The sequence below is a fragment of the Dermacentor silvarum genome, chromosome 3 (assembly GCF_013339745.2).
Source record: "Dermacentor silvarum isolate Dsil-2018 chromosome 3, BIME_Dsil_1.4, whole genome shotgun sequence".
Taxonomy (NCBI): domain Eukaryota; kingdom Metazoa; phylum Arthropoda; class Arachnida; order Ixodida; family Ixodidae; genus Dermacentor; species Dermacentor silvarum.
The window spans coordinates 43,140,685-43,154,113 of record NC_051156.1 but is presented as its reverse complement, the minus strand read 5'-3'; the positions used below and the strand labels follow the sequence as shown (position 1 = coordinate 43,154,113).

At 50.8% G+C, this 13,429-nt stretch overlaps 1 protein-coding gene across 4 annotated transcripts in view; it reads left to right on the top strand.

Annotated features, from left to right (window-relative positions):
* LOC125944474 (uncharacterized) overlaps positions 1 to 2,188 on the top strand; it is an 80,949-nt gene extending 78,761 nt beyond the window's left edge. For all 4 annotated transcript variants that reach the window (XR_007466223.1, XM_049664984.1, XM_049664985.1 and 1 more), the window contains one exon: positions 2,058 to 2,188. Coding sequence is in view for 3 of the 4 variants with exons in the window: in XM_049664984.1 (XP_049520941.1) it covers positions 2,058 to 2,167 (110 nt within the window). In the remaining variant the exon portion in view is untranslated. The remainder of the gene's footprint in view (positions 1 to 2,057) is intronic.
* The last annotated feature ends 11,241 nt before the right edge of the window (positions 2,189 to 13,429 follow it).

Here is a 13,429-nt window from a genome sequence, read left to right as displayed (position 1 = left end):
GAAAAAAAAAAAGAAACAAACCATTCAACGCGAGGAAAGCTGTCAGTAAACATTTTTCTTGATTCCATTCAATTTAATAATTATTTGCAATTAGCTAGTTCTTTATGATTGCTCCCAATGTAATGGCATCTGTGAACACGTGTAGGAAATTGTAAGAAACCTAAAGCTGCCATGTTTTCTGCTAAGTACTTTGTACAAGTTTATTTTTCCGGCTGATAAGTAAATCCCCAGAAAAATGAAAAAAAAAATGTTACGTGACTAACCGCTCACCCGCGTCATAACAGCAGCGTCCTCAAACAAATTCCATATCAGTTAGCGGAGGTTCCGATGCTCGTCCCGTAGCAACACCAATGCTTCGCATACGCGACCGACGAATGTGCGAGATGTCTTTACCCACTGTATAACAAACACGTGCACGAATGCATTGCAGCACTACCTGCATCAAACAGGGCTGCACGCATTTATTTGACGCCTATTTACTTTTTTTTGTACATGCGCCTCGCGGCAAATCAATCCGATTAAAAAAATATCGGTGCACCATTTTGTTCTTTTACCTCTTCTCGCGCTGGTCTTTGGCGCTGTCGTTTATCATGTTAAAGGGGCCAACTCGTTCAGCTGTCCCTTATTGGCGTGACGAACACTGTATCGCGAAACCTATATGACTACGACGTTATGACGAGTGAGGTCACGCAGCTAGAATGACGACAATGGAGCGACCATGCTGGTATTACTACGGCGGTATGACAACGAATGCATTACTGTAAAATGACGATGACGTGACGACAACGGCATGACGAGGGTTGGTTGACAAAGCTGGAATGGCGGCGATGTAATGATCACGGCGGCATCACGCCCAAGCCCCCCTATACGTAGTGGCCCAACCTTTTAGACAGCTTGGGCCACTCCTTCGAGGTAGATGGCGTTACGACGACGGCATGACGAGAGTAAGATTGCGAAGCTTAAATGACGACAATCGAACGACCACGACCGCATCACGACCAGGAGCATGTACCCGGTTGTCCAAGCACGTAGACAACTAGGGCAGGCAACTATGTCGGCATAAGAGACTCGATACAAATACCAATAGTTAGATGCGTATTAAATTATGGGGTTTTACGTGCCAAAACCACGATCTGATTATGAGACACGCCGTAGTGGGGGACTCCGGAAATTTGGACCATCTGGGGTTCTTTAACGTGCACCTAAATCTAAGTACACGGGTGTTTTCGCATTTCGCGCCCATCGATATGCGGCCGCCGTGGCCGGGATTCGATCCCGCGACCTCGTGCTCAGCAGCCCAACACCATAGCCACTGAGCAACCACGGCGGGTAAAGATGCCATATATATATATATATATATATATATATATATATATATATATATGCTGAATACGGCTGAAGTAGGCAATGAATGCAATTTGCATTAAATATAGGAACCGAAGCTAGGCCACTACATTTTAGGCAATTTTGTTATAGGGTAGCCAACCGGAGATACTCCCGGGTTAGCCTCCCTGTCTTTCCTTTGCCTTTCACTCTCTCGTGCATAGGTATACAGTGAAGAAATAAAGCAAAATAAGAAACTTCCAGCTCTTTACTTTAAACTACAGTCTTTGTCAGTGCAACGAACTCCTATTAACAGTTGATCGGTGGAGACAACAGAATGAATTGATGAAATTAGAAAACTGCAAATAAATCTTGTTTGGCAGGCGCAAGACAACATCAATGGAGATATTAGGCACAATACTTGCTATTGAAGATGAGCGTAGTTGGGGACGGCAGAAAACTAGGTGGACTGATGAAGTTAGGAAATTCGCAGACGCAAGTTGGAATCAGCTAGCGCAAGACTGGGGTAACTTAAGATCGCAGGGAGAGGCCTTCGTCCTGCGGTGGACATAAATATAGGCTGATGATGATGATGATGTTTGCTGCAATTATGATAAAAATTGGGGTAATAATGTCGAAGACTTCTGTCTATCTTAGACGTCACGTCTAAAATAGACAGAAAAATGTGGTAATTTCCTTGACCATCCACTAACGCGCACTATTTCATCCCGCAGGATGCAGCCTATGGCAGCCCGAGAGTACTCTTGGCCAAGATGTGAAATGCTGTCAGTTCATCTACGACTTGGTGTGCGGACCAAAGTATCCACTTTGCGAAGAAGTATAAATAAACAGGAGTGCTTCTATAATACAATCTTATGTTTTTATTCAGTAAGTCACTCCTTATGCGAAGGGGACCGCAGTCTTAGAGGCTCAGGTCTTAACCGATGTTTTTGAGCAGTTCATGAAGCTTAAACCAGCATCATTATATATATAGTCTCCTTCGTGCCTGTCACTGGGGTGGCCAGCGCTGAAAACACGGTACGATACGGCGTCCGATCCGACGTGTGATCCGACGTTCCGGCATGATGCATGCGAAGATTCAGTACACAAGGGACGTGCATTTGACAGAGCCAGTGTCGCGTAAGCTCTGTACAGATCTAGCGCGGCGACTTTCAAGCTTGGAAGACTTCATATCTTCGCCGAGAGGTATAAACTAAACTTCTTTTCAAAGCGCTGCTTCGCTTGACACGGATATTGTCAATAAAATCACGCCTGCGCATTCCTTAAGCATAAACATGGTCGTGTTGTTAAATGACGGCCCCATTGACAGCCTTCGAAAGGGCGGCTGGCCAAGCTCGGCGGATACCGCGGCCGGCGTCACTTGCGATACAGCCCGAGCTCGTCAAAGGGCGAATATCTTAAAGCGAAAGCTTTACTAACCTATAGTCGGGTACAACTTTTGAAGGCAGCGGCATTTGCCCCTTAAAGGTGAATGCATACGAGCCTCCACCAATGGGCGCGCACGAAAGACTTGCGTCATGAGCCGGACGGCCGGTGTCCCCGCCGGCGCAGAACATGGCAGCCCGCGCTTCATGCTGGGGCGAGTCGCGTCAGCGGGACTATTTCTTTAGTCGCGGAGGAAATCGGCTGCTGCACTTCGGTCATCTGGGCGGGGCCTCTCCTGTCTTCTTAAGTTGTACCCCACTATAGTCGAGCCGAGTTTCGCCATCGCCAGCATTTTGACCTTCATTTGACAACAGCTGTGCCGTAGCCTTGGCAAACCTCACGTGACTCGCAGCGCCGAGCTCCGCCGCCGCCGGCTTGGCGCCTGCGCCATGGTGGTAGAATAGGAGAGGTGGCGAAACGAGCGCCGCAAGCGCGTCGCCGTACCTCTTGAGTTTCTGCAGCGGTCGCCAGGGCACGAGAAGGGTTTTATGGGCTCAAAGACGCGCATTGCAAGCTTTTGCTGCGCTGTCAAAGGTCGGTTATAATCGCAAATTTTGTGTCTGTAAAACGTTGTTTATGTTTTTGATAGCTTGTAGAGGCTGTCTGTCGACCGTGTCCCCAAAGTTAAGTGTACCAGGCTCTCTGGAGCTCAAAAATTTCTGATCGGCGCAGTTAATCTCGACATAACTGGCACAGAGCTCTGATAGCAAGGGACGTGCATGTATTTCTCTGGAAGCGTGAAAATTCTTACCGGCGAGTGGACAATGTAAAAAAATATATATTTGTTTTTCACGTCATTGTGGGGAGCATTGGGCTTATATGGGAGTTGTTGATTTCTGATCGTCTGGTTGTAACAAAATTTCACTGTTGCGCGGTCACCACTTGTTTAATAATTGTTCAGCTCGCTTCACGCGCCAGTAGCATCAGATGGCGGGTGCAAACGTGCACGCGCCTACGAAATGCTGGAGACTGCAAACGACGAGAGTAGAGGCCGCTCTGTCTTGACAGAGCGGCGCCGCCGCGCCTTCGTGTTCGCGGCCGACCTTGGCCGGCCGGCCACTATAAGCAACAACGAACAGCAACGGCGTGAAACACGCAGTAAGTTAAGCTGCGGTGACCGTTGTAGACGCGGCGCAGCGGACTTCACGTGGGATGCACACTGCAGACAGATCGGGCACGCTGAAACTTCTTTAAGGAATATCACGGTGGCGCAGAAAGCGTCGATGAACGCTGATGCTTATATCAGCCGGTCCTCCCAGTGATATAATCTTTCAGTGACGTGCTGAGAAACTGCCTATTTCTGGACCCAGCGTTTTTCAGTACTAATAATATTAACAATTATGTATATATATATTAAAATGGTTGTGTTGGTCTTCAAGCAGGCCTGGATGTGGCGTTACAGAAGGCTATCCTAAAGGCAGGTCTGGTTACCGGCGAGCGCGAGCTAGAACGTCAACAACAACCACACTCATCGTCGTCTTCTTTTCCCAGACATCGAAGCGCGGTCAATCGCCTTCAGTACAATTACCCCCCGCGGAATAAGGAGCCATCCTGGCGACCTAGGGGCAAGAAAACACAGGGGGATCGTAGCACTGCTTGAGTCTGGACACGTGGACAATTTCTTGACCGCGACGACGATGGTCAGAAGACGGTTCTAACGGCTCGATGAGATAGTTCACCGGAGATGTTTGTTGAAGTACACGATATGGACCCTGGTACTTGGAGACCAGCTTCGTTGAAAGGCCAGGCATAGTGGACGGGACACGCAGCCAGACTAGCGAGATAGGAGCATAGCACGTAGGAGTAGCGGAGGCATCGTGGTGTTGCTTCTGGCGCCAATGGTCTTGTGATGTGAATGAACGTGCAAGTTGGTGGCATTCTTCAGCGTATGTAGCTGCTTGAGATAGAGTCGTGGACTCGGAGGCGTCGGGTCGGTATAAAAGAATAGTGTCCATGGTACAAGAAGGTTCGCGGCCGTGAAGGAGAAAGAAAGGGGAGAATCCAGATGTGCTTTGAATGGCGGTGTTTAAGCGTACGTAACAAAAGGTAGCACTCGGTCCCAATTGGAGTGATCTGACGAGACGTACATAGCAAGCATGTCGCCCAGGGTTCGGTTAAAACGTTCTGTCATCCCGTTGGTCTGTGGGTGATAGGCACTGGTGGTGCGGTGAACGACGCGGTATTCACGAAGCAATGCTGCGATGACGTCGGAGAGGAACACACGACCACGGTCACTCAGCAACTCTCGAGGAGCTCCATGACGAAGGACGAGATTGTGAAGAATGAAAGTGGCAACGTCTGTTGCCGTGGACGACGGAAGAGGTGAAGTTTCGGCATACCGTGTGAGGTGATCGACGGCAACGATTATCCAACCGTTACCATCTGGTGTACTGGGAAGGGGACCGTAGATGTCGATGCCGACTCGGTCAAATGGTCGGGCGCGGCATGGCAGAGGTAATAAGGGGTCGGCGGCGTGTTGAGGAGGAGTCTTGCGTCGCTGGCACGTGGAACATGACCGAACATACTGTCGAACATAACGGTACATGCCACGCCAGTAGTACCGAAGCCGAATACGTGAATACGTCTTCAGGAAACCTGCGTGGCCACATTGTGGGTCGTCGTGGAAAGTGGAGCAGATTTCGGAGCGCAGGTGGCGGGGAATGACGAGGAGCCACTTACGGCCGCCCGGAGTGTAATTCCGGCGGTACAGCACGTCTTCCCGAGTGGTGAAGAGCTCAGCCGGCCGACGCAATGTCCGAGAAGTGGGAGCAGAAGTCCGGCCAGACTGAAAGTCTAGAATGGAAGCCACCCACGGGTCCTTGCGCTGCTCAGATTGCATGTCAGAGATGGCAAGAGCGGTGGTATCGCAGGTAGTATTTGTGAAGCCGACGGGGTCGGGAGGCAAGGGTGAACGGGAGAGGGCTTCTGCATCCGAATGTTTCCGACCAGAGCGATACACGACGCGGATGTCGTATTCCTGGAGGCGCAATGCCCATCGAGCGAGGCGACCACTTGGATATTTCAGTGACGACAACCAGCACAGGGCGTGGTGGTCGGTCACTACGTCAAATGGGCGCCCGTACACGTAAAGGCGAAATTTCTCTATGGCCCAAATTATGGCAAGAAATTCTTTTTCAGTCACCGAATAGTTGCCTTCGGCTTTGTTGAGAGTTCGGCTTGCGTAGGCAACGACGTACTCTTCAAACCCATCTTTCCGTTGAGCAAGAATAGCGCCTAACCCGACACCGCTGGCGTCCGTGTGGATCTCAGTGGGTGCAGAGGGGTCGAAGTGTCGCAGTATAGGAGCCGACGTAAGGAGACGGCGCATTTCGTTGAAAGCGTCGTCGCAAGCAGGAGACCAAGCCGAAAGGTTATTACTGCCAGCGAGGAGCTTGGTCAAAGGGTTGATGATCATAGCGAAATTGCGGATAAAGCGTCGGAAATAAAAACATAGGCCGATAAAGCTGCGGAGATCTTTCATGGTACTTGGTTTGGGAAACGCGGAAACGGCCGTAAGTTTGGCAGGGTCGGGGAGAATACCGTCCTTCGAAACAATATGACCTAGAATCGTAAGCTTTCGAGCGGCGAAGTGGCATTTCTTCAAGTTCAGTTGCAGTCCTGCAGCTGAGAGGCAAGCGAGCACTTGTTCGAGGCGAGTTAGATGGGACGCAAAATCGGAGGAAAAGACCACAATGTCGTCTAAATAACAAAGGCAAATATGCCACTTGAGGCCTCGAAGGATCGTGTCCATCATGCGCTCGAAAGTAGCAGGCGCGTTGCAGAGGCCGAAGGGCATGACTGTGAGCTCATACAGGCCATCGGGCGTCACAAAAGCGGTTTTTTCGCGATCGGCCTCCGCCATCGGTACCTGCCAGTATCCCGAGCGCAGATCTAAGGACGAGAAGAATTCTGCTCCCTGTAGGCAGTCCAGGGCATCGTCGATGCGTGGTAGAGGGTACACATCCTTGCGGGTTATTCGATTAAGACGGCGGTAATCCACGCAGAACCTGATGGATCCGTCCTTTTTCTTTACCAGCACAATTGGAGAGGCCCAGAGACTGCTGGAGGGCTGGATTATTCCTCGTTTCAGCATATCGTCTACCTGCTCATCGATGACACGGCGTTCTGCAGTCGACACACGATATGGGCGCTGGTGCAAAGGTGCTTGTTGACCGGTATCAATCCGATGAACAACTGCTGATGTTCGACCTAAGGAAGACTGGTTGTGGTCGAAGGAGGCTCGAAAACGCTGCAGGAGTTGCACGATCTCCTCGTGCTGCGCAGGTGTGAGGGCGGAATCGACGGCATTTAAGAATATGTCGACAGGATCATCGGTGCCAGCGGCAGGAGCGACGGCACAAATCGGTAGTGATGCCTTAACTCCAAGCATTGCATCCTCGAAAAGGCAGTCAAAAGTCTCGAAGCTCCCCAGACACTCGCCGCGTAGTAGAAGTGACGGACATGCAGATGCATTGCACACGTAGATAGCCGCAGAACCATTGCAGAAGTTGATGACAGCCCACGGGAGGAAGTTTCGGCGCCGAGCAGGAGCTGCAGATGGCGAAAACAAAACAGGTGAGTTGGCGGCGGCAGGCGAAAACACCGGTACCAGAACGACGGACAAAGGGGCGATGTGGACGTCAGCCGCGGCAAACACTTTAGGGGGAGTGTGGTCGTCGAGGTGCTGAGCACCTTGATAGGTTGGCGAAACCACGCCATGTTGAGAGCGGAAGCTGCGACGGTGACAGTGGCGGGCTATATGGCCCGCAAGACCACATGCGAAGCATATGGGCCGGTTATCAATGGTGCGCCACGGGTTCACAACGGATGGTCCGGTGGGCGAAGAAGGATTGGGCAGCGTGCGTGAGGGTGGCGGCGACGTGTAGAAGGACCCGGTGGTCCGGTAGGCGCCAGAAAGAGATGGGGCCTGTGGGCTGGCAAGAACGGCAGCGTAAGTTAATGGCGTAGGGACAGGCAACGCCGGAGGGGCAGCTGGTAGTGCCTGGGCGACTTGCGTCTCAATGACCTGACGAAGAGGTGAGTCTAAAGATGACGGCGCTGGCTCAGGTGTGTGGGCGACAAGGGAAACTTGACGTGCAACCTCCTCGCGGATGAACTGCTTTATGTGTGGTAGCAAAACGGTGTGATCGGCAGTGGCGTCGCTGGCAAGGGTGGAAATGTCTGCTGTATCTTGAGCAGCACGGCGCGTCGACGCACGCTGCTTTCGCAGCTCGTCGTAAGTCTGGCAGAGTTGTATCACGTCGGCTACCGTCTGGGGGTTCCTAGCGACAAGCATCTGAAATGCGTCGTCGTCGACTCCTTTCATGATTTGCTTTATTTTTTCTCCTTCGGTGAGAGATGGGTCGACGCGCTTGCACAGGGAGAGAACATTTTCGATGTAGCTTGTAAACGTCTCCTCCCTGCGTTGGACTCGACTGCGCAAGCGCTGTTCCGCGCGAAGCCGGCGCACGGCGGGACGACGGAAGACCTCTGCGACGGCTGCCGTGAAGGTCGACCAGTTCGTGATTTCGGTTTCATGGTTTTTGAACCAGAGGCCGGCTACATTAGTGATGTAAAAGTGAACGTTCGTGAGCTTGGCGCGGTCATCCCATTTGTTACAAGAGCTCACTCGTTCGTACTCGGCGATCCAATCCTCAACGTCCTGGTCGTCGGTGCCGCTAAATACAGGTGGGTCGCGTTGTCGCTGCACGCCAGCACAGTGGATTGTCGTTGGCACGGGAGAAGCTTGCGATGGGCCAGGATCAGTCATGGTGAAAGCTGATGGTAGCGTCCGGCTGCGAAGTTCCAGGATGAACAGTACCCCGCACCTACACCACTTAAAATGGGGGTGTTGGTCTTCAAGCAGGCCTGGATGTGGCGTTACAGAAGGCTATCCGAAAGGCAGGTCTGGTTGCCGGCGAGCGCGAGCTAGAACGTCAACAACAACCACACTCATCGTCGTCTTCTTTTCCCAGACATCGAAGCGCGGTCAATCGCCTTCAGTACAATATATATATATATATATATATATATATATATATATATAGTAGTAACTGGATTTTTCAATGGGCCAAGCGTATTTAGGAAAATCAGAAGCACAACTTCGCGGTTATCTTAGGTTTATTATTTTCCCAACAGTTTCGGTCGGTGGACCGACCTTTTTCAAGGACCCTTGAAAAAGGTCGGTCCACCGACCGAAACTGTTGGGAAAATAATAAACCTAAGATAACCGCGAAGTTGTGCTTCTGCTTTTCCTACATATATATATATATATATATATATATATATATATTTATCTTGCGAGACAACGTTTAGGCGGTCACTCTCTTCTTTATTCTCTCAAGCGAGAGCCCCACCACCAGGCCCAGAATGGTGATGATGAGTATGTACAGATGAGAATATGAAGTGTATGAATAATGCTCGCCCTAATTTCCCCGCGCGCGCAAGCGGCCAGCCAGGCCGCGACTTAGCCAGGAGGTAAACGCCGAACGAATCGTTTGAGATGTGAAACGTGAACGATCTCCGCACCACGATAACGATGGTCCGAAGAAACCTCGACGGGAGTAACACGATAGTTCACTGGGGATGTTTGTTCGTTAATAATGCAGGGGCCAAGGAAGCGCGATTCAAACTTCTCACACAAGAGCGTAAGATTGGGCGAGTTGGTATTCTCACACAAACCGGGTGTACGAATGGGCGTCCAACGGAGCACTTATCTCCAGGACGAAAGGAGACGTCTCGACGAGACATGTCGCAACGTTGCTTGCGGTCTAGTTGACTGACTTCTGTATTGAATCGAGCAGGGTCACGACATTCGTGAAGTCGCGAGACGAACTGTTCGGGTATACTGGCCGAGGTGTCAGTTGGGGCAGTTAAGAAAGTGGCGTCGATGGTGAATGTCGGCGAACGGCCGTAAACGAGGTAGAAGGGTGAGTAGCCTGTAGTTCGCTGGATAGCAGTTTCGTGAGCAAACGCACAAAAGGTGCAGCACAACTGATAGTTGGGCGAGTTGGTACGAATTCATAGTGAAATCTTTTTGCGCACACAATCGACACGGACACAGTGAAGGGGGGGGGGGGGGACACACGAGCGCTTATAATTGTGTCCCCCCTTCACTGTGTCCGTGTCGATTGTGTACGCAAAAAGATTTCACTATGAATGCACAAAAGGTAAAAGTTTGTCCCAGTTGTCGTGGCTTGGCTCGATGTACATTGATATCATATCTGTTCGAGTGCGATGAAATCGCTCTGTTAAGCCATTTGTTTGAGGGTGGTACGCGGATGTCGTCTTATGAACTGTGCCACAAGCTCTGAGTATTTCTTCGATCATTGTTGACATGAAAGTCTTGCCGCGATCACTCAACAGTAGACGAGATGCACCATGACGCAGCGCAATGGCATCCAAAAAGAAGGTGACAACATCTGAGTCCGAACTAGAGCGTAAAGGCGCCGTCTCTGCGTACCGTGTGATGTTATCGACAGCTGTCACGATACAACAATAACCTGCTGGCGTTATGGGCAGAGGTCCGACCAAGTCTATTCCAACGATGGCAAAAGGTGTCTCGGGACATTGGATGGGCTGTAAAAGGCCAGCAGGAGGTGAAGTAGGTCGTTTCCGCCGTTGACATTGAACGCAAGAAGCGACGTACCTGGCCACAAAGGTAGACATGCCTGGCCAAAAGAAACGGCTCCTAACGCGGTGGTACGTTTTGTGGAAACCCAAGTGGCCAGCAGATGGGTCGTCGTGAAAGGCTTGAAGGATTTGTGGGCGCAGCGAACGTAGAAGAACGGGTACCCAGTGGTGTCCGTCAGGATTGTAAATGTAGCGGTGCAGCACATCATTCTCGAGCTTAAATAGTCGCAGTTGTCGACGTAATCGGGCATTCGGTGCAGAAATAGTACCGCACAGCCGTTCGATGATGCTGCTGCAGCAGGGATCAGAACGTTGGCACGAGGCGAACTGAGTGCCGCGGTTAGAAGATGTCGTGTCAGTATCAGCTAGCGGTAATAATGTAAGGGGAGACATAGTCTCATCAAGTGGCGCGGAATGGAGAGACATGCTCGAAGATAATAGTGAAAGCGGACAGCGAGACAGAGCGTCGCCATCTTGATGTTTTTTCCCAGACTTGTACACAACGTCAAAATCGTACTCTTGTAATCTGACCACCCAGCGACCAAGGCGTCCGGACAAATTTTTTAATGACGGCAACCAGCAAAAGGCGTGATGGTCGGTTATGACAGTGCAGTGGCGTCCATAAAGATATGGTCGAAATTTTTGTATGATCCAAATTTCTGCGAGGCATTCCTGTTCTGTGATCGAGTAGTTCTGTTCGGCAGCCCTTAATGTGCGACTGGCATAAGCAACAACTCGCTCTCGTGCAGTGGTATCACGCTGTAGAAGGACAGCACCAATCCCATGGCCACTAGCGTCGGTGTGCAAACAAGTTGGTGCGTTCTCATCAAAGTGACACAGGACGGAGTCGGATGTCAAGGCTTGCTTGAGGGCTTGGAAAGAACGTTCGCAGTCGTCTGTCCAAGTGAGAGCAGTGCCCGACGTCAGCAACTTGTGCAGCGGAGACGCCACGGCAGCAAAATGACTGATGAAGCGGCGGAAGTAGGAAGCCAGGCCCAAAAAACTTCTCAACTGCTTTTGATTTTCAGGGTGAGGAAAGCGAATCACGGCAGCAACCTTGTCACGATCTGGTCGAACGGCATCTTTACTGATAAGGTGTCCCAACACTTTGATGTTCTTTGAGGCAAAATGACATTTGTTTGTGTTGAGTTGGAGTCCAGCGTTAGAAATGCATGTTAAAACGTCGTCCAAACGCTCAAGGTGCTGACGAAAAGTTGTAGAAAAAATAACCATGTCATCTAAGTAACACAGACAGGTCTTCCACTTAAGGCTGCGTAAAACTGAGTGGATCATGCGTTCAAATGTTGCAGGAGCATTACATTAACCGAAGGGCATCACGTTGAACTCGTAAAGCCCATCTGGTGTTGCAAAGGCTGTCTTGTCCTTGTCCGCTTCGTGCATGGGTATTTGCCAGTACCCGGACCGATGGTCGAGACTTGAGAAATATTCAGCGCCCTGGAGGGAGTCAATGGCATCGTCATTCTTGGCATCGGATATGCATCTTTGCGCGTGATCTTATTCAGTGCTCGATAATCCACGGAAAATCGTACAGAGCCGTCTTTCTTGCGCACTAACACAACAGGAGACGACCAAGAACTGGACGATGGCCGAATCATGTCTCTTTTAAGCATGTCATCAACGTTGTCTGCAATGATTTTGGTTCTGCGGAAGACACGCGATACGGGCGATGGCGTACGATGGAGCTGCCTTCGGTTTCGATGCGATGCACAGCAACGGAAGTGCGCCCCAGATGCTTGGAGTGAACGTCAAATAAAGCGCTGTGTTTTTGCAGTAGAGTCATAAGGTCTGCTTTCTATGCAGTAGTCAGATCGGGATTTATCGCGGCCGTTAAAGCAGTGGTCACTGCATGATCGTCAGTTGTGGTAGACATAGGTGGTGATTCGGTGTGAAGGGGTACTACACTCTAAAAAAAGGGAGTGAGAATAGAGCAACGGGCTCTGTTCCTCCTTCAGGCCAGCGAGTTCCTCCTTAGAGCAAGGTTCACGCGCTGCGCCCTCTTGCGGCAATCGTAAATGGAGGAAATACGGACACAAAAGTTGGCGGGTGGTTTTTTGCGTCGGAACAAAAGTTGAACTGTTCAAAATGACGAATACAACAAGCTGCTTTGAAAAAAAGAACGAGAAACATCTTTTTTTCGCGATTTTCTGCTGCACCTTGCCTCCAAGCGGCCGCCGGCAGAAGCTGAAATTTGACGTCATCGCTACCGCGCGCGGCCACGGTCGGCCACAGCCGTCGCAGTGTTTCCGGGGGTGTCGGTGCCTTGCAGCGTTTGTTTAACCCCTTTCGGCGATCTTCGCACGTGGTCCGTCCGAAACATTATCCCCGTCGGCGCTCCACGCAGTTGGTGCGTCTTACATGCGCCTTCCCGCGGTCGTCGCTCGGTATTGACGCGTTCGTCGCGGCGGAAGGAAATGCCCAGACATTGCTGTTATACCAGCATCGTCGGTCGTGACACGCCATCGAACACGTTTCCCAGAGACGAGAAGGTGCGTTAACTTTGGATACCTGCCTGTTAGTCATCACGCACAGCCTGGAGACCTCTAAAATGACTTCATTTGCGCGGACCACTTCGTCGACGATGATTATGTGACCAGCCCGGCTGTGCTTTGCCCTGTCATGCCGCTCAAAAGGCAATGCTTGCCTGACGCTGTGCCATCGGTGTTGTCACGAAAACGCAAGGCAAAAAGGATCAGCGGCGCGTTGGAAAAGAGGAAGCGAAAAGATGTCGTTACTGTTTTCGTTCACGTGCAGCCTTCTTGAGCAGCGTGAGGGCGAGGCTGGGACGAGATGCCCGAGGCTGGGAACGCAGGCAGTAATGTCTTTAAAAATGTTGGAAAAGCATAGTAAAACAATACAAGGCTAGCGAGCGCGACTCACGAGATCAGACACACACACAGCTCTACTTCTTCACAGAAAAAACTGGGCAGAACGACAGACAGGTGCTGCCATCTGTCGGCATAAACTACTATTCAGCCATCCACGCAGTGCTGAAAAAATTAAATTATGG